Source organism: Melitaea cinxia, chromosome 16, assembly GCF_905220565.1.
Source record: "Melitaea cinxia chromosome 16, ilMelCinx1.1, whole genome shotgun sequence".
Lineage (NCBI taxonomy): Eukaryota > Metazoa > Arthropoda > Insecta > Lepidoptera > Nymphalidae > Melitaea > Melitaea cinxia.
In genome coordinates this window covers 15,998,377-16,019,065 of record NC_059409.1, presented here as the reverse complement: position 1 = coordinate 16,019,065, position 20,689 = coordinate 15,998,377, and the positions used below count along the sequence as shown (strand labels likewise).

Genomic DNA, 20,689 nt, shown 5'->3' with positions numbered 1-20,689 from the left:
CTTAATTTTTTTATGGATTCGATTTTTATGTTGAATTTATTCATAATCTTATAATTAATTGTTTTATTATTAATCTTTCGTATTAATTTTAATGTTGTAATATCAATGTTAATTATTCGACTTTTTTTTTAAATTTGATTATAATATTTTTTTTTTTGTTATATTATTGTTTTTATACTTTTATTTACTTAGTTTTTTGCTAATTAATTGTATTTACTTATTATTTATTATTTGTGTAAAAACTGTCTTCTATTTGTGTGATGTCCCGAATAAGTTTCTTTTTTTCTTTCTATTTCATAAATTTCGGTGATTTTTTTTTGTTATATCATTTTCCTCCAACGTGAACTTTTAAATATGTATGTAATACGTGTGTTTATATACATATATGAATAAAGTTGTATATAATTCCAAGTTTACAACTGCGCAAAGTAAACGTCTCCTTTCTGGGTTAAAATATTCACACGTATAATAAAATCCCACAAACAATTTTGTAATTGTCTCAACACAAATTTAGAATTTTTATTTAAAAAAAAAGATATATAAATCGTATTATACGGTGCCGGATTACATAGTTGATAAAGATTTGTGGACTTAGTGACGCTGTATTTCATGCAACATGTTTCTAATTTGTCCTAAAACACAGTTTATATATTATTTTCAAAAGCGTAACTGCGGAGTTTCTTGCCGATTCTTCTCTACAGAATCTACATTCCGAATCGGTGGTAGCTTCACTTTTACAAAACTAATAATTTATTTTTAAAGTTTTAATTTGTAAAATGACGATTCGAGAGTGCTCTTGGAGCCTATTTGAATAAAGCTGTTTTTGATTTTTATTTTTACAGACTTTTTAGTTTAACATAAATAAAGGACCTTTTCTGAACCTAAGTTTCTTTTCCAAGTAATGAAATACGGAGAGTTCAGATGCTTACGGAGTAAAGTTTTCGAAGACGTTGAATCTCTTCCTAGGAATTTTGGTCATGTGGCTGATACATCTTTTCGTGTCAATGCTACTGATGGTATCAGATATCAGCCTATTTAATATTATTATTCTGCTTAGAGCCACGTTAGCTGGCCCCTTTTGAAGTATGAACCGACATTCACATTAGCTTGATCGAGTGTCGTTAACTGTAGCTTATATACGACGATAGCGACACCATAAGAGATAATTAATTAGTAAAAGTGTTAATGTACTCATATCATAATGAATTGTTTGCACAATTACTGGCACAAGTCTTATATAATCTTTTTTTTTGTAAATGAAATTGTTTGATGTCATATTTGTTTACTTTTCATTTCAATTGCTAAATGACTTCAATGCGTATGTTTACATCGCAATAATAATCATGTAACCAATAATTACGTTTAAAAATGTTAACAATGTTTGTTTGCGAGAATTCGAAAAATAAAGTTAGGTATAAGGCAAAACATAGGCATTCGTTTTAGCGCATTGCACATCACGTATTTATTGAATAAGGTAATATGTAACGAGGTGTAATAAAGTCAGAAATTACCTTACATCAATATAGCTCAATCTCGGTTAGACAAAGTCTGCAAATGCTATGAAATGTTTTAGATGATATTTTCGATATATTGCGCCGTCATTAGTTAGCATTCAGTCTTCACTCGAGCATATAGGCAATTTTTTTTCTCTTTATTTAAGGAGTTTTAGTCCATAAGGACTACGCTCCATAGGAACATCACACATATATAGGCAATTGTCCAAAAATTTGTTTTTCAACAAATATCTTTCTTTATAACACTACGCGACAGTTAGCTGTAACCATTCCCAACTACTTCGTCCGAATATCTTTACTCCACTACTGGTGAACACTCCGTTAATTATCTTTGTCAAATCTGTCAATAATTTACCTACGACTTATTCGCCAACTTCATCAACCGAAAAGAAAAAAAATACTAGTCATACCAATCCATTAAACAGGAGCAAAAGCAATTTATAACATTTTACGCCTCTTCATAGGACTTATGAGTAACAGTTTTAAGGATTTTGTAGACTACAAAGCAATTTACCGACTAGATAATGTCATTTTATTACAAAAACTCTAAGCTCTTATAATCAGGGTATGACTCGCGCATAGTATATATATAATATATAATATATATATATATATATATATATATATATATGTGTGTGTGTGTGTGTGTATACTAGCTGACTCGGCAAACGTTGTTTTGCCGCTAAACGAATAAATAATTTATCTAAAAATTAAAAAAAATTTAGGGATGGACTACCCTTAACATTTAGAGGGATGAAAAATAGATATTGTTCAATTCTCAGACTGTAGTGTCGGAGGTATCCTGGCAGGGTCGCCATGTAGTGTCGGAGGTACGAGGGGCAAGTGAAACGAATGACGTTCGATATTAGACTGTCTTTATTGTATTAGAATACTATCTTATATACGATTACACCACTACAAGACCCGATGGCACACAAAATTTAATGTAAATCGGTCAATCCGTTTCGGAGGAGTTTAACTACAAACACCGCGACACGAGAATTTTATATATTAGATTAATACGTTAAGCAAAAACTTTGTACCCCTTTTTACGAAAATTGCGCGGACGGAGGAGTATGAAATTTCGTACACTTATAGTTTATATAGAGAAGGAGTGCTGAATGATAATATATTTTTTTAATTATTCATAAAAATATATTAAATCAATAAAAAAAAAAACATCACACACACTACCATGTATTTGACTCACACACGCATATTATACACTGTTGTTGATTGTCAGTCTCTAGCCAAAATGAAAAAGTAAACAAAGGTTTTTTATTTTCATAATTTTTTGGTTTTCTATAATTTAAATTTTTAATTATCGAATTTTGGACCTCTGGACGATCACTAGTACAGTTAAATAGACTATTGAATTGTATCCTATATTTCCAACTGGAAGCTGATATTAAAAAAATTAAATTGAGAGCAGTCAAGACGTTTTTAAAATATTCGTGAAATTGTGATGTGATAATAAAGGACAATAAACTATGCATATTATTTGCAAGCATGTTATCAATGATATGTAAATTAACTATGACGGCGAACAGGATTAAGTCGGTATTAAATCTAATTTGAACAACTTGTTCTGACAAAAAAAAAAATACATTTTATTTCACAACATGATATAAGATATTATTCAATGAGATTAATTGTTGATCTTGCATTACAGTGAGTATCGCAGAGTGCTGCGAGTCCTCCGCCCTCTATCTGGAAAACGATTTGTTGTTGTTTTTATTGCGGTCCTATGTTTTTTTTTCAATTCATTAAGTCTTTATTGTCCGAAAGCAATTGTCGGGACATATTTTGAACAAGAAATACCTTGACTGTCATTTTTCAACGCAGCTCTTATACGAAGCCCCCGTAAGGTCTAAAGATTTTAATTAAACGAAGCAAAGATCCATTAAATTTCCTCAAATATATCACGGAGTAAATTCATCAGTCAGGAGTCTACTCTCTTTCGTTTAATTTTGGTTTATTTTAAGTAAGAGTAATTCAGTAGATACTAGTTCTAAGTCCACCGCTGCACTTTTTGAAGGTAGAATATTAATATTTTACTATATGTATTTTTAAAACAATTAGATATGTTCAATTCAAGCAAGTCATATATATATATATATATATATATATATATATATACATATATATATATATATATATATATATATGTATGTATGTATGTATGAGTATGTATATATTAAAATACTTAGTTTAAATGCGCAGTACAAATACATTTATCGTTACGAAATATTATTAATTTAAAAAAAAAAAAAAAAACGCGCCTACTATAATTTTGAGAGCAATATTGTATGTAGACGTTTTTACTATTTTACTGACAGGCGCTATAGCTCAAAACAATTTTACTTTCTTAATTTCATTATGACTGCGTACTTTTCAAGTCATATTAACTCAACTATAACTGTTTTTAATGTATGATTTATAATATTATTATCGATTTCAACGTAACATCAGTTCCTCATTAAATCGTTTTCGTTAATGCTACTTCATTAGCTTCAGCCCGACTGAAGTGCAAGTCTAACATCATAGAACCATAAGCAATTAATTGCTAGCTGCAATGGCAAGTCCACATGGCACGGTTTCAGAGTTCAAAATATTTATATATATATTAGTCATCGTTTGTATGTATTTACATTATCTAAATAGCATTAGGCGTACCTACTGCGATTCGTATATCGATTTGTCTTTATGAGTATGTTTGTATGAATGTGTTTTTTTTTTGCAAGAATGAGCTATTCAGAATGTTACTCATAAGAAGATTAGAACAATTGCATCCGAATATCGATTGTCTTACATATTGATACAAATATGTTTATAGTTGAATGTGCACTTGTTGTTTTGAGCGTATGTTAAATCAAGAGTGAATAGGCATCTTCTAGGCAAGCGCGCACCACCTTAGGCTGCATCTTCACTTGCCATCAGGTGAGATCGCAGTCAAGCGCTTGTCTATGTATTTAAAAAAAAATGTTGTAAACCAAGGTCTTATTCATAGGTCGGGCAACTACAGTGGTGGGGGTATGTCAGCTTAATGGTTTACAGCAGCCAGAGGCATGACGATCGCTTAGAGCAACGAAGACAGAATAGCATTCTGTATCTTTTTCTATCACACGTCACGCATTTATGTTTTGAAATATAACTAATTAGAATGAAACGTCACTCAATATAACCAATAACAATGAAGCGTCACCACCGCACCACATGACCGCACATAGCGATAGTAGTGACGTACAGCGGCGTTAACTCGAACGAAAAGCTATTACACTATCGTACTAATCTCTCACCATTGAAATTGGGCTTAGTTTCCTGACCTATATATAAGACCATGTCGTAAACTTAGAATGACTTACGAATGAGATCAAATATTGACAGTGTTATTAAATTATGTAATTGAACTCTGACCGCTCTGTTGTAGTAGTGAGCATGCCATGTACGAGCATAAACACCAACGGTTAGCGGGTTCTATTCCCGTTCGGGGTGGATATTTGTATTAGTACAAATATTTCTTTCAAGTCTGATTTTCTGTTCTTGTGGGTCTCCCCACTATTCCGGGCAAGTAAAGCTGTCGGTTCTGTTTGTTATCATATACACCTGATAGCGAGCGTTACTCATAGTAGGAAATACATCTGCCAACCTGCAGTGGAGCAGCGTGGTGAAACAAACCAACAAATTAACAACATTTTTCGAAATTCGACAATATTTTTTATTTAAAATTTTAACTTTTATTTATTTCTCCTAAATAAAAATATATCGAATGATAGTTGATGAAACAATACCTATACATAATATTATAAAACTCTAAGCTTCTTTTCCGCAGTTAGCCGGCTACGCTCCATTTACCATTCGGTTCCTGAATATCTCCACGTCATTTTCCATTCTCAATAATTCATGTATGGTATGAGTGTCATTGAACCGTAATGTTCTCACATAGCGTGTCGTTAAGGTGAGTTCGAGAAAAAGACGATTCTGCCTTATCAGATATGTTTAGATCGCTTGTCCGTGCAGCTTGCAATGACCATTCTTGATGCTTCAGCTTTTGTGTAATATTTATGTGAACATTTGTTTAAATGTATATATTTCTGTATCAATCAAGTTGCATATAGCGTATAGAATTTTCGAAGATATACTTCGTTTGGTGCATTAAGGAAAAATTATGGGAGTAAATTTTTACGATGCGCGCGCACGCCATCACGAAAAACCCGACACTGAATTTGGCTGATCAACGAAGAAGAAGTTAACAACGTGAAATTAGCTAGACAATAAAGTATACCTTCTTACGTGCCTACATAAGTACACACACAAACTTTTTTTGTAAAAAAAAAAAATATATTTGTAATTACCTGTGCCCGTCGGCTGTTCCATGCGATGGCATGCGAAACAGATGACTCTTCTACACTTAAAAAAATAATGATGATAAATTTTACAAAATCTCTTTCATTTACTCCAATGTGGATAAGTTCAAGTTACTCATAGTCCAAAAAAATATTTCTATACAAAAAAAATATATGCCGTCATAAACTGAATCATCATCATCATCATCATCATCACTTCGCAGTCCACTGCTGGACATAGGCCTCCACAAGTTCGCGCCAAAAATGACGCCAACTCACGTGTGTTGCCCATAGTCACCACGCTGACCTACCGAAACCGAGTACCTTGACCTGATTAGATCAATAGGTTTTGAGAAAATCTCATAAACACAGAATGATTTATCTGTTAAAATAATTAGCAAGCATTGCAAAAGCTAAACTTTTCAACTCCTTCAGTCGCACACGTACACGGAAAGATGTATTATAGACACTCTATGTGTGGGTTAACCTATCAGTACTTATCAACAGTGGAACTCATTGTTTTACAGGACCGTACAATCAATCTAAGGTCATATTGTTTTGTAGATTTTGATGTTTTATTTTTAAATCGAAATCTGGTGCTTGCTTTGTGGTCGCATTTGAATTTCGACAAAATCTAACGAGTATTTTTTTTAAATTATCACTGTCTTGATTTATGTCTAACGATGTAAATTCAAGTCGGTTTTTTTCGTCTGTGTGCAAAAAAATGTACTCTGTGGCTACGGTACTAAAGAATATAGCCACCCCCTCTCAAGTAAGAATAAACTTTGGTCAAAATATTTTTTTATGGTCTTAAAAATTATACTTAGGTTGTAATTTTGACCGCTACGCTGTGTGGTTACGGTATTAAAGAATATAACCACCCCCTATCTTCCCGTGGGTGTCGTAAGAGGCGACTAAGGGATAACACAGTTCCGCTACCACCTTGGAACTTGAAGAGCCGACCGGTGGCGGGATAGCCATCCAACTGCTGGCTTTGAAATACACAGGCCGAAGACGGGCAGCAGCGTCTTCGGTGCGACAAAGCCGGTACTGCGGTCACCAACCCGCCTGCCCAACGTGGTGACTATGGGCAAAACACATGAGTTCACGTTATTTTTGGCGTAAACTTGTGAAGGCCTGTGTCCAGCAGTGGATTGTATAGGCTGTAGTGATGATGATGATAATGATGTGTAAAAAATTATTAACCTGTATTTTAATGTATAAAAACGTAATTGACCCCAACTTACGCACAAACTCGTACATCATACTAACAAGCTTGAGACTTGAAACATCTACAGTAACTTAGTCACCGAACACAAGACGTAGATACGATAAGAAGGGCATTATTTCCATTCAAGGTTCCTCAAATTATTGCTCATTTACGACTTTAGGAAGATAATAGAGTGTTCAAAGACTGTGTATAGGGCATTTTGTGATAATTCATAGCGGGAATAGCGCCTTCGGGAGCGTTGAAATGTTCTGGGACTACGTACATTAGCGCGATAGCGCGCGAGACGAAACAAACTTTAAGATACCTCGTGTTGTAATAACGAAAGCAAATATATCTTCTTAACGATATGCTTTTCGTAATAAAGAAGAAATAGTAATTGTGTTTGCTCGCTAACGAAAAAAAAAACCAACTACAATTACATCGACCAATAATACAACGTAGGTAGACAAAAAAATAGTCAAGCAGATAAACGTAATTAGGAATAACTTATACGTTACGCGTGACGACGCGTTGGCGCAACGGTCACAGCACTGGTTTGTGGCTGGCAGATGCGATTTCGATCCCCGTACATGACAAACATTTGTATTGGCAGATGTTGGCGTGATCTGGGTGTTTGTGCAGTCCTTGTGGGTCTCCCCACTGTCCCTCGGAGGGCACGTTAAGCCGTCGGTCCCGGTTGTTATCATGTATACCTAACAGCGATCGTTACCCATAGCGTGGTGGATTAAGCTCAGATCCTTTTCCTACCCTTCCCCATCGAAAGAGGCCTATGCCCAGTAGAGGGATATTACAGGCTGAAGCGTAGATATAACTTAAAAAGTACTTGTCAGATCTCTATTAAATTTAAATAGGGCTTATCTGACACGCGCCAAGCTCTAAGGAATAATATAAATGACTTTCTTAACCTTCAATACATTTTTAATTTTTTAATTAATGTTTTTTTTTTAATCAATTTGTATTTTTAGTGATTTCGTCAATACTAAATAAATATTTTAAATAACACTACCCTATGATGTATATTATTTATAATAAGAAAGAACAAAGTGAAAGTAATTAACGCTTAAAAAAGTTTATATTATTATACGTAAAAATTCTTCTTTCGTTAATAAATTAACCTGTCCTAATATATTTTTTTTATAATTGTGTTTGCTCGTAAACGAAAAAAAAACCGACTTCAATTACATCGACAAGTAATACAACGTAGATCGACGAAAATAAATAGTCAAGCAACTACGCGTTATCAAAGATTACTCAAAAAGTAGTTATCAGATCTCGATAAAATTTATATGTGACCATTTGATAAACATCAACTTTCGATTAAATTAAAAATATCAAAATCGGTACACCCAGTAAAAAGTTATTGCGGATTTTCGAAAGTTTCCCGCGATTTCTCTGAGATCCCATCATCAAACCCTGGTTTCCTTATCATGGTACCAAACTAGGTATATCCTCTTTCCAACAAAAAAAGAACTATCAAAATCGGTACATCCAGTAGAGAGTTATGCGGTATAATACAACGTAGGTCGACGAAAAAAGCGTCAAGTATAAAATAATTTTTAACAAAAAAAAAACCGACTTCAAACTGGAAACTAAAAAGTGAAAAATAAATTTACTTAGTACAAAGTAATTCGTATTTTGATTTAGTTAATCAGAAATGATTAAATAAATATTTTATAATATTGAAGTCGGTGCCAAGTAAAACAATAACTACTCTAGTATCTACTCATAAGCTGTATTCAGTTTTCTTTCATAATTTGTTTCATTGACTATTAGGTTGAATACTGTTATTATTCTGTTATTGTTTTGACATATCTAATAATATTTTTTGTACTTGTTTGTTGTGTATGTGTTGTTTGTATCTGTTATTGTAGCCAGGTTGTATTTTTATTGTATTTACTTGGCACCGACTTCAAAATTATAAAATATTTATTTAATCATTTTTGATTAACTAAATCAAAATACGAATTACTTTGTACTAAGTAAATTTATTTTTCACTTTTTAGTTTCCAGTTTGAAGTCGGTTTTTTTTTGTTAAAAATTATTTTATTTTACAATTTTTAGTGATGGGTAGACCTAACAAGGATGCTTTTTCTCTTGTGTCGGGGGACCGGAAACATACACAATACACAAGCACAAACACCCAGACAATGCCAAACATCTATATGGCCAATACAAATATCTGTCGTGCGCGGAGATTGAACCCACTAACGCCAGCGCAACAGCCGGTGCTGTGACCGCTGCGCTAACGCGTCGACATACTATGAGTAAAGTTCGCTATCAGGTGTACGTAAAAATAACCGGGACTGACAGCCTAGCGTGTTCTCTGAGGCTAGGTTGGGAGAACCACAAGGATTAACAACTAGACCGAAAATAAATATTTGTATAAACATAAATATCCACTCCGAGCGGGAATAGAACCCGCGACCGTCGGTGTTTAGGCGCCGCCGACACGGCACATGCACCATTATATCAAAGCGGTCGTCAAACAGCAAAAGGTAACTGCTGTAAATTGTTGAGAAATTCCCTCGAGTGTTTATGGGCTCCATCATCAAACCTGGTCCTGCGACACAGATGATCACACAGCAGGTAATTGCTATAAATCGTTGAAAAGTTCCCTCGACTATCTTTCGTCTCCATCATCAGACTGAAATGGCACTTATAACTCATACATATGCAAAGTTCTCATCAATAGAAACGAATTAAGTTCAAACAGCAGGTAATTGCTATAAGTCGTTGAAGAGTTCCCTCGACTATCTTTCGTCTCCATCATCAGACTAAAATGGTACTTATAACTCATATATATGCAAAGTTCTCATCAATAGAAACGAATTAAGTTCAAACAGCAGGTAATTGATATAAATCGTTAAAGAGTTCCCTCGACTATCTTTTGTCTCCATCATCAGACTATAATGGCACTTATAACTCATACAGGTGCAAAGTTCTCATCAATAGAAACGAATTAAGTCCAAAAAGCAGGTAATTGCTATAAATTGTTGAAGAGTTCCCTCGACTATCTTTCTTCTCCATCATCAGATCGACTCCAGACCTTTATTAAATAGTAGTGCTTTATAGTACTTAATGAAAACATGATTAAATTTACTAGTCACCCTTACAATTTTTGAAAGTTTCCCTCGATTTCTCTGGGATCCCATCATCAGATCCTGGTTTCCTTATCATGGTACCAAACTATGAATATCTCCTTTCCAAAAAAAAAAGAATTATCAAAATCGGTTCATAAACGAAGAAGTTATCTCCGAACATACATAAAAAAAAAAAAAAAAATATATATACGGTCGAATTGAGTAACCTCCTCCTTTTTTTGAAGTCGGTTAAAAAACGCATTATTAGATATAACTCGAAAAGTAGTTGTTAGATCTCAAATAAATTTAAATGGGACCAATTGACACACACCACCTTTCGATTAAAATAAAATTTGTCGAAATCGGTCCACCCGGTCAAAAGTTCTGATGTAGCATACATAAAAAAAAAAATACAGTCGACTTGAGAACCTCCTCCTTTTTTGGAAGTCGGTTAAAAATACCTAAATCATCGCCTTAAATTGCGTTTTTTTTCTCTAAAATCCTAACGCAGGGTACGTTCGCTTCATTTCCTGCTCAAATAAATATAAAAGTTCATATTTTTCACTTGAAAAATTACAAGCGGAGTAATGGAATAATAACATAAGAAATTTAGTTCCGTCCATTTTTATTTTCGGAGGACCGATGGCCGCTGGAGCAAGTGTGCTCTGGAGTGGAGACCGCGTGTTGGCAAACGCAGTGTGGGACGTTTCCCGGCCCGCTGGATCGAAGATTAAACGAAGAATTAAGAAGTACTAAATAAGATCGCTGGTGGAGGTTGGATAAGGACTTCGGAGAACCAGGACATTTGACTCAAACTTGGGCAGGCATATGTCCAGCAGTGGACTACGATTGACTGAAACAAAGAAGCAAGCAAGGCAATGGATGCCTACTAATATAACACAGTTGTAATACGACACGTTAATACTAAAAGCATTGGATATTATTTCAATACATTGTTAAATAAAATCAGTGCGCCTGTTGTCGATCCCATCTGTATTTACCGAGCGGTCGGATATAAAACGTTGGATTTTCCCGAAGGTACATTTACTGCGAGATGATATATTACATTGTCTGTTATTTATTGCTTTCCTCGCTAAATATAATAGGTTTTATCTGCGTTGTACACTTGAATATTATTCTTATACATTGTACCTTCGTTCGACCGTGATTTTCTTGCATTATTATTTTTGTGAACATACATTTGGAAGGTTGACAAACTTTTTAAATGAAAATATGATTAAGGGTTTTTCAAATTATACACACCAATAAATGGGATAACTGTTCTAGTGTACACGGGAGACAATAATTTAATATAAAGTGTAAGAGATTAGTGTATATTAAAAATATCAAAACATTAAATTCTTTAAAACTATATTGACTAGCCCGTTGGCGCAGTTTGTAGTGACCCTGCTTTCTGCTCCGAGGGTTGCGGGTTCGATTTCCACCCCGAGTCTGGGTGTAATATAAATATTTATTTATATATTTATATATGTATTATTTATAAGTATGTTTATCGAAAAAAAAATATATGTAGCTATATACCAGTCGGCTGTTACCTATAACACAAGCATTAAGTTGCTTACTTTAGGAACAGACGACCGTGTGTGTATTGTGTAGATATTTATTTATTTATTTAGTTATTTATTTAAAACTATATAACCCTCCAAGTACATCAGTGCATGTTTTCTTATTAACTTCTTTTTTTTTTGTTGATATTTTACACCGACTTTATAATTATAAAGGTTAAGTTCATCATATATGTGTTTTATTGTATGAGTCTGGAATTGGTAATTGCATAATTCTTCAATTGTTTATTTTTATCCAACTTTTCGAGTATATACAATAAATGAATGAATTGATAGTATGTCCTATTAAAATTGGTCATATTTATTACTGATTTAATAATTAATTATGTGACAATGACAGCGTCATGCCATTTTTGGCGCCAACTTGTGGAGGCCTATGTCCAGCAGTGGACTGTGACAGGCTGAAATGATGATGATGATGGATTATGTTAATATAAATCTATCATATTATGTATTTATTAAGCTTCATAAAATTTATACGCTTATCTACACAAAGGTGCTTGCTACAAAGGATTAAATTAAAACCATTTTCGTTCAAATAAAACGTGAAATATATAATATATAAGTTTTATTAAATATTTACAATTAGCAAAAAAAAAACTTTATAAAAATATCACATAAATACATCGTCCGAGAGCGGTGTTTCGAGTTATTATTCCAATGTCATAGTACGCTCCATATATTTATATTTAAAAAAATGTACAAATTTAACCTTAGTCCTTAATGTCGAGTATTACATGTTATTGAACACATTTTGCATAAGAACAGGGAGTTTGGGCTTAGTGGTGTCCGTAGCCAAGTCCACCGTAGCCGAGACCATGGCCGTAGCCTAAACCAGAGTAGCCACCGTAGCCGCTGATGATGGGGGAGCTGTAGTAGCCACCGTGGCCAGCGTAGCCGCCATATCCGCCTGTACACAAACGTGGGTTAAAATTAGAAATATTCTATTATTCTTTTGTTGCTATAATTTTGGCTTTTGAGTCCTCTAAAAAAATTAGACTAACACCTTTAAGTCCTAATAACGTTATAAAAAATCTGACTATTTTTTCCTTTTTTTGTAGAATCTGATATAAAAATATTACTTTAATTTCATCATGTCTTGTTAATTTTATTAGTTCATTAAAAAATATCTTTAAACTCATTAGGGAGTTTCAAAACTGGTACAAACGGACATTGAAATAAAGCAATTAGTGTGTTCAATTAATAAATCAATTATAAATTATAAAACTGAGTTAATAGTTGTATTCCGACGTTGCTATAGTTAGTGACTTGTTTCCACAAATGTGATTTTTTTACTTTTACTAGCTGAGCGGCTGACGTTCTTCTATCCTGTCCTCAACTGTATGAAGTTAAAATATTCGTTACCTTTGTTCATTCTTAATCCCACAAGAACCTTTTACAAATTATTAGAAACTTAAACAAAATCGGCTAGAATCGGTTTATCCATTCTCGTTGTTATTTATAAAAAGTACTGTTACGTGTGGTAACTTACCAAGACCAGAGTAACCACTACCAAGACCGTATCCGCCATATCCACCATATCCACCATATCCGCCATATCCGCCATAGCCGCCATAACCGCCGTGAGCGGTGGTGTAGGACACTTTGCTGACAGCTACGGGTGCGGCAGCTGAAAGTGATACCAATTGTTAAAAGTGTTACAACATGATTAATGAGCTTCTATTAAGCACTCTATTTTGTAAGTGATGAAACCGAATTTCTTCATAGAGTTAGATTTGTCAGGTTATTTTGTTCTAGTATCGAGCAATAAATCAAGAAGCAAAGATGGGACTTTAAAACATGGCAGTGGTAGTTTCAATTTACCTGAATTACTCAACCATCGAATTTCTTAAAATATTATGACTAACAATGTAATTATTGCACCAAATATGTAATTGGTATTATATATATGATATAATAATAACTAAAGCCTGACAATTTTCGTGTTAAATTTATTATGAGTCATATTCTAGCTCAATGAGTCGAAAGGGCAGTAAGTAGCGTTCGGACAGGCGTAGGTACTAATAAAAAGAATGTCCGTTGCGAAGGTCGTCTAATAATTCCTCTAAAAAACCGTATCGCGTGACTGTCTATTGTTGCTTGTAAGATGCAAAAAATATCATCCATTCACTGAATATTTCCTCAGACATATTAAACGTAGAAATTAAAAAAAAAACAACGCCTATTATATTTGATTTATTGTTGATTAAAAAATTTAAATTAATAATTCTGATGTTTGAACAGGAATAACATTGAATTATTGTAGAGCAAAATTGCTCTATACTTAACTGAACTTGAGAAGTAAATAATAAGGCATTTTGTGCTACAAAATGCCTTATTATTATTGTTTTGGATATAAGTATAAATTTTAGTAGCAGTAAAAACAGATTATATGATCGCGTATTTTTTGTAAATGAAGAAAAACGCACACAAGACAACTAACTCAGTTAATTATTATATTTAGTTTAAATTTAATGAAAAGTTCACTAACAATAAGGAAATAATAATAGCATTAATGTCTTGTGTGCCAAGGATTTTGTCGTTCCCACGTTTGATTTAAATGCCCTGTGACACTGGCAGAAATCGACAAGGTACCTAAATGTACGTATACCTGCTAATTATATCTATAAACGTGTGAATTTAGTGCATTGTTTCAGTAATCATTCGATCTTTGTTTAAAAATTGATTTATATCAATTGACAAATCAAAATCAACGACAGACTTGTCATTACTTGACTATTTTTTATTTATTACGTAAGAATTTTCGAACACAAACTTTCGAAAGAGGACAACGAAGAGCAGAGTTTTAGTGAGTCTATGTATAAAATATATATTCAAAAAGTGGCGTATCATAAGTAATTATCGAGTCTACTGGAAAATATAAAGTACGGCAATAACCATTAGAATATATATGGTCCAGAAGACATTCATTAAGTTTAAGCATTGTACAATCAATCAATTGTATTAATCAAAATTTCCAGGATTTGTCAACTATGTTATTGATGAGTTAATGACATGTGACAAATTGTTAATTCCTTACTACGTTTAGATGATAATGAGCGTTTGCTTCTGTTATGAATCTTCTGGAATAATTCCAAATTTCAAAGCTATTTTATTCCACCGCTAATTTTGCAATGTATCTTTTGTTTGCTCACTTCGATTCAGAGGTTCAAAATTTATACAACGGTTTAAAGTTTAATCAGTTGATGATAGGATTCCTTTATTTAACAAGTTTTATTTGTAATTGCTTCTAATTGGCATTCACAACAAGAACTCTTTGTTTTCATCAAATTTAGAATCCAGCCTAGATTTCCAATTGAATTCAGAAGTATTTGGATTCAGTTGTCCAAACAACTAAAAAACTAGTTGCCAAACGTACACTGTGACTGGTAACCTATCTCACAGAGCAGATGCTACTGGAGCAGACGTGTTTTGAAGTGGATATCGCATGTAGGCAAACATAGTGACGGACGTCCTCCGGCCCGCTGAACCGACGATCTACGTAAGATTGCCGGTGTAGGCTGGATGAAGATTGCAGAAAACCGGGATGTCTAGCGCAAACTTGGGGAGGCCTATGTCCAGCAGTGGACTGTGATAGGCTGAAGTGATGATGATGAGTGATAAGCGTACACACATATCGTGACTACGATTGATATGATTAGTATTTACTATTAAAATTATTTCATGCTAACTTTGTAGAATATTAAGATATTTTTTTCTATTATTATGAATTTGTGCATAGTTTTCGGATTCGTTTTAAAGCAAAGTATGAAATTAAAATGCTAAAATTTCCAAGAAAATCGTACTTAAGCTAAGAAAAACTGCTCAAGGCTCGGCTTGTGAAAGGTCAATTTAAAGTTGTACTGGACTGCGGATGGTCTATTGAAATAGTTATATTAAGATTATTTTATTCGAAATTTTAATGAAGTCTAAGTGCTAATTGTGGTACTTTTTAAACGCTTTTAAATTTCAAAGAACCGGATTTATGGTAAAGCGTACTCTGTAGTCAGAAAACGGTTTGCAGTTTATAATTCTCGGTTCAAAATAATGTTTCATAGTTGGGAGTTTACTCATTAAAAGTTACTAATGGCTAATACGGTTTTAAATTAGTAACGTCATTGAAATAATGGGACATTAGGAAACATAATAATGTTTCGTAATTTCAATGCAATACTATTGTTGTCAGTATGATGTTCACTGATACTGCTATGTCTGTTTGAAATGTTTACCGTATCCACCATATCCTCCGTAGCCTCCATAGCCAAGTCCGCCATATCCAGAGGCATAGCCGAGGCCATGTCCACCGTAGCCGAGGCCGCCATAGCCAAGACCACCGTAGCCGAGGCCGGCCAGACCACGCTTCTCGGTCTTCTTAGCCTCTTCAGCGCTGACCGCTGCGACGGCAAGGGCGACTACGATCTAGAATTAAAAAAAATTATCATATTTTTCAAAGTATTTAAACGTTAATTTAGAAATAGAAGTTTGATATCTTTAATTGAAATAATTGCTTCCTTTCTGATAATAAGTTTACAAAACTTTTCGATGTTTGGACATCTAAAAAAGACGCGTTACGTTAAGTTAGAATAAATATACAAGTTTTAAATAATTTATATTTTTATATGTTTAATTAAATATTAAATTTTGTTGTCAAAAGTGTGAGAAAACAATTTTAAAAATAATTTGCAATCGTCAATTTACAATTAAGGTTATATTTTTTATAAAAGATATTTTTTTAATAAATTAATTACAGAGTTTTAATATATTATATAAAATATTATATAAAAAAAAATCGAAATTACTTCGTATAGTTATGGAGCCTAAATGTCTATTTTCATTTACAAAACCCCATAGGTCATGAGTTAGTCAGGCATGAACCATTGTAAAATTACCTATACTTAAGAACCAAGTGCAGACCTGGATGGCGTAATATCCATCGAATACAATGAAATTGTCGGACTCGGACCATTATTGTTTGGTTAGCGCTGCCCTTTGTAGATTGTTATGGATTAAGCAAGAAATATTTGCAAAGACATTTACTATATAATATTTGTATTTCGTGTTATTTCTTTGATTATGATAATAGGATTTTTAATCTTGTTGTATTTTAAATTCAATGTATGTAATATTTTTCTCAGTTATGAGGAAAGTCGGGAATTTGCGTAATTGTAGTCAAGAAGTTCGTCAAAAAGCCAATCCATACCAATCTCGGTGTCTACATTTGTTTTTGATAGAATCTTTATTGGGGGAGGGAAGTGAAAATGAAACTTTAGAAAAAAACAATGGAAATTACATTTTTAGGGATAAAAATAAGAATGTTAAAAATAATATAGAGTCGTAAATGCTGATATAAATAGGCATCTTTCTCAACGTTGCAGAAGGATTGGAGCCTAATCCACCACGCTGCTCGACTGAGAGTTAGCGGATATAAAATCAATTGTAATAGAATCGGTTAAGTTCTTCAAATGTGTGCATATTATTTAATTTATTATAGCAATATATTTTTTTATTTGCTTAAAAACAAATTATTAAAAAAAGCCAAGTATATGTTTAATTTACTAATTACGTTTATATAAATAAATTATTGTAACGATATGACTTAGACAGGTGACAGATTACATCGTTTCGCAAATATTACCGTAATATGGTACTGTAATAGGGTAACTAGTAATTTAGTACGAGTAGATCGATTTGTACCGAAGTAATAATCACCTATCATTAAGTCTCGTATTAAATTAAAGCTCGTTTTAATTGTTTACTTATTTCACGTTCCGTAAAAACACAGGAAAAAATAATAATTAGCGCTGCTATTGTTCGCAAGGTTAATTTTAATGAATAATTCAGTTTTTAAGCTGGAAGACTTCATTCAAAAATAATTCTAAAAAAAAATATTTATTTTAAAATAATTTTTTTATTATTATTATCGGAATATTATTTATATTATTATTAAATTTAATATATTTTATTATTTAATGTTCTTACCAAGAATTTCATGTTGATGTTGTTGGTATGACACTGTGCAAGTGACTGATGCCAGGTGAGGCAGCGTCCAGCTTATATACTAACCGCGTACGCGGACCGAGTGTGTGAGGTTAAGATTATTGAGAAGTTTTTCGTCGTCCAAGGATAATAACTACGGAACTCAAGTCGGAGGGTTGGTTAATATGTGTTTTACAAAAGTGTAGCGTTGTGTGAAAATTAGTCATTCACTTTGATAATTATTTCCATTACGTACAAATGGTATTTGAATGTTGTATTGTAGTTTTTAAGCTTTCACGGTAACTATGGACGCTTTTTAACCGATTTTAAAAGGAAGAGGTTTCCTATTCGAGAGTATTTTTAATACGTGTTACTTAATTTTACAACGTGTACTGATTTTGATTTTACTTGTTCGAAAGTTGCTACCGGTCGTCTGGTTTTATTTAAACTTGAGCAAGATGGCATATTTTTTAAATTATACATAAAAATGCGTATTTAATTGAATAAATATATATTTTCGACTACCTACTGCTTATATAAATTAATGTTCGTTTTTTTTTTTCGTTGGCGAACAAAATGGTTCTTCGGAAGTTACTATGGTTGTTATTTTGAAGCTTCCGATATTTCGGCGATATTTCAGGTAACAAGTTCACAGGTGACATCTGTTTTGTATATACCGGTGTACAATTTTAATTGATTAAAAAAAATGCGGTTCTCAATTTGACTGTATTTTTATGCGAGTTATCTCATAAAGTTTTACTAAATACACTGATTTAAATAATTATTTTAATAACTATAATAATAAATACTCTTTATTGTACAAGATGTTGTGTGGTTACGGCATCAAAGAATATAGCCACCCCCTCTCTTCCCGTGGGTGTCGTAAGAGGCGACTAAGGGATAACACAGTTCCACTACTACCTTGGAACTTAAAAATCCAACCGATGGCGGGATAACCGTCTCAGCGTCTTCGGTGCGACAAAGCCAGCCCTGCGGTCACCAACCCGCCTGCCCAGCGTGGTGACTATGGGCAAAACACATGAGTTCACGCCAGTTTTGGCGTGAACTTGTGGAGGCTATGTCCAGCAGTGGACTGCGAAAGGCTGCTGTGATGATGATAATGATGATAATGATTGTACAAGATAAGGAAACGTTACAAAACAATTTTATTTGCTCGCATACAAAAAAAAACCGACTTCAATTACATTGATAAGCTATACACGTAGGTAGACGAAAAAATAGTCAAGTAAATACGTATTATCAAAGATTACTCAAAAAGTTGTAATCAGATCTCGATGAAATTTAAATGTGACCATATGATAAACATCGACTTTCGATTAAATTAAAAATCATCAAAATCGGCACAACCATTAAAAAGCTATGATGCAACGTAGGTCAATGATAAAACAGTCAAGTAAAAACGCATTATTAGATATAACTCGAAAAGTAGTTGTTAGATCTCAAATAAATTTAAACGGAACCAAATGACACGCACCACCTTTCGATTAAAAAATCGAAATTGTTGTCGAAATCGGTCCACCCAGTCAAAAGTTCTGATGTAACATACGTAAAAAAAATACAATCGAACTGAGAACCTCCTCCTTTTTCGGAAGTCGGTTAAAAAAGAAGCACATACAAAGAAACTTGCACAAAGCCGGTCTTATCGCTAAGAGCGATTTCTTCCAGACAACCTTAGGGTATAGGACAGGGTGTAAAAAATGAGAAGCGGTAAGGAAGTGTACGAAGAGTTGATGAAGAATTGGCAAGGAATTTATAAACTATGTGATATAAAAAGCGTCGGCATTTGGTGTGGAGCTTGTCGTGTGATTTTATTTCAATTTGAGCTACATATGTCAAGTTAATAATGCGTGTATTCGTTCGTAAGTTCGGCGCGTTGACGATTATTTTTTTTTATTAATTTAAGTTATCGTTATGTGTACTTTATGTTATAAATAGATACGGTATTGATTCGATTAAGATCCATTGATTGTATGTTTTGTATTTTTGTATTCGATTTGTTTTCGTACAGAATATTTTTAATACAATTAATGGAATATTCTTAAATTAAATGGAACAAAATTAAAATTAAAAATGTAATGTTGACAACAACATATGTAAACATAAAAATAATAAAATAATAATAGGCTGATTTTAATTTACAATAATAATAAAAATTGTTTTATTTTATCATGGTAGGTAGTTTACATTATCTAGAAGCCATGTAATGTCCGTGCCAACTTAAGAAAAGCTGTGTTACAGTATCTTAACCAAAAACAGTTTATTATTACCAAATCATGACAACAATATAATAATAAAACCAAGACTATAAATACAATTATGCTCTCTGATTAATAAGCCCATATGGCTCATAATGAAGAGTTGTCTTTTTTAATCGAGATGGTCGCAGGTATAAGCTAGTTTTTAAAAATATCGCTGATAATGAAAAACATAATAATTTTAAGGCGTGAAATTTTGCTTTATTGTGTTATTTGTGTCTGCTTATTTTTGTGGTGGTGGATAAGTTGTAGACTATATATAGGCTTTATAAAGTTCTATAATTTTATACTGAAAATTTCCATATGAGTACGTAATCGTTCTATGCCCTAAATATTCTAATATATATTTTATCGACGGAAAATTGAATAAATTCATTATAAAGTTTAATATTGAATTTAATAATAATTGTAATATGTTCGAGATGGTATTAGAAGATTACGCTAGACTTGTTTAAGACCTAGGTTTTACGTAAGCCGTTACGATGCTCCCTACACACGCTAAACGTAATGAATGTAATAAAGGCATTATATTCTATATGGCTTAAGATAATTGTAATTTATCGCTGGCATAAAGCTCAGCCACGCCAATTTTTTTAATGCCTCAACGGCCCTTATTAGGATTTACTTCTGTGTTGGGGGGTTCGGAAATATACACAACATACAAGCACAACACCAATATA

At 33.0% G+C, this 20,689-nt stretch overlaps 1 protein-coding gene across 1 annotated transcript; it reads right to left on the bottom strand.

Moving 5' to 3' along the window:
- Positions 1-12,308: 12,308 nt before the first annotated feature.
- On the bottom strand, positions 12,309-17,780 carry LOC123661025 (keratin-associated protein 19-2-like). The gene is made up of 4 exons (XM_045596040.1): positions 17,737-17,780; positions 15,987-16,176; positions 13,250-13,387; positions 12,309-12,667 (listed from the first exon to the last, which is right to left on the bottom strand). Exons 1-4 carry the CDS (start codon positions 17,746-17,748, stop codon positions 12,537-12,539), a joined length of 471 nt encoding a protein of 156 aa, XP_045451996.1. The 5' UTR covers positions 17,749-17,780; the 3' UTR covers positions 12,309-12,536.
- Positions 17,781-20,689: the final 2,909 nt, after the last annotated feature.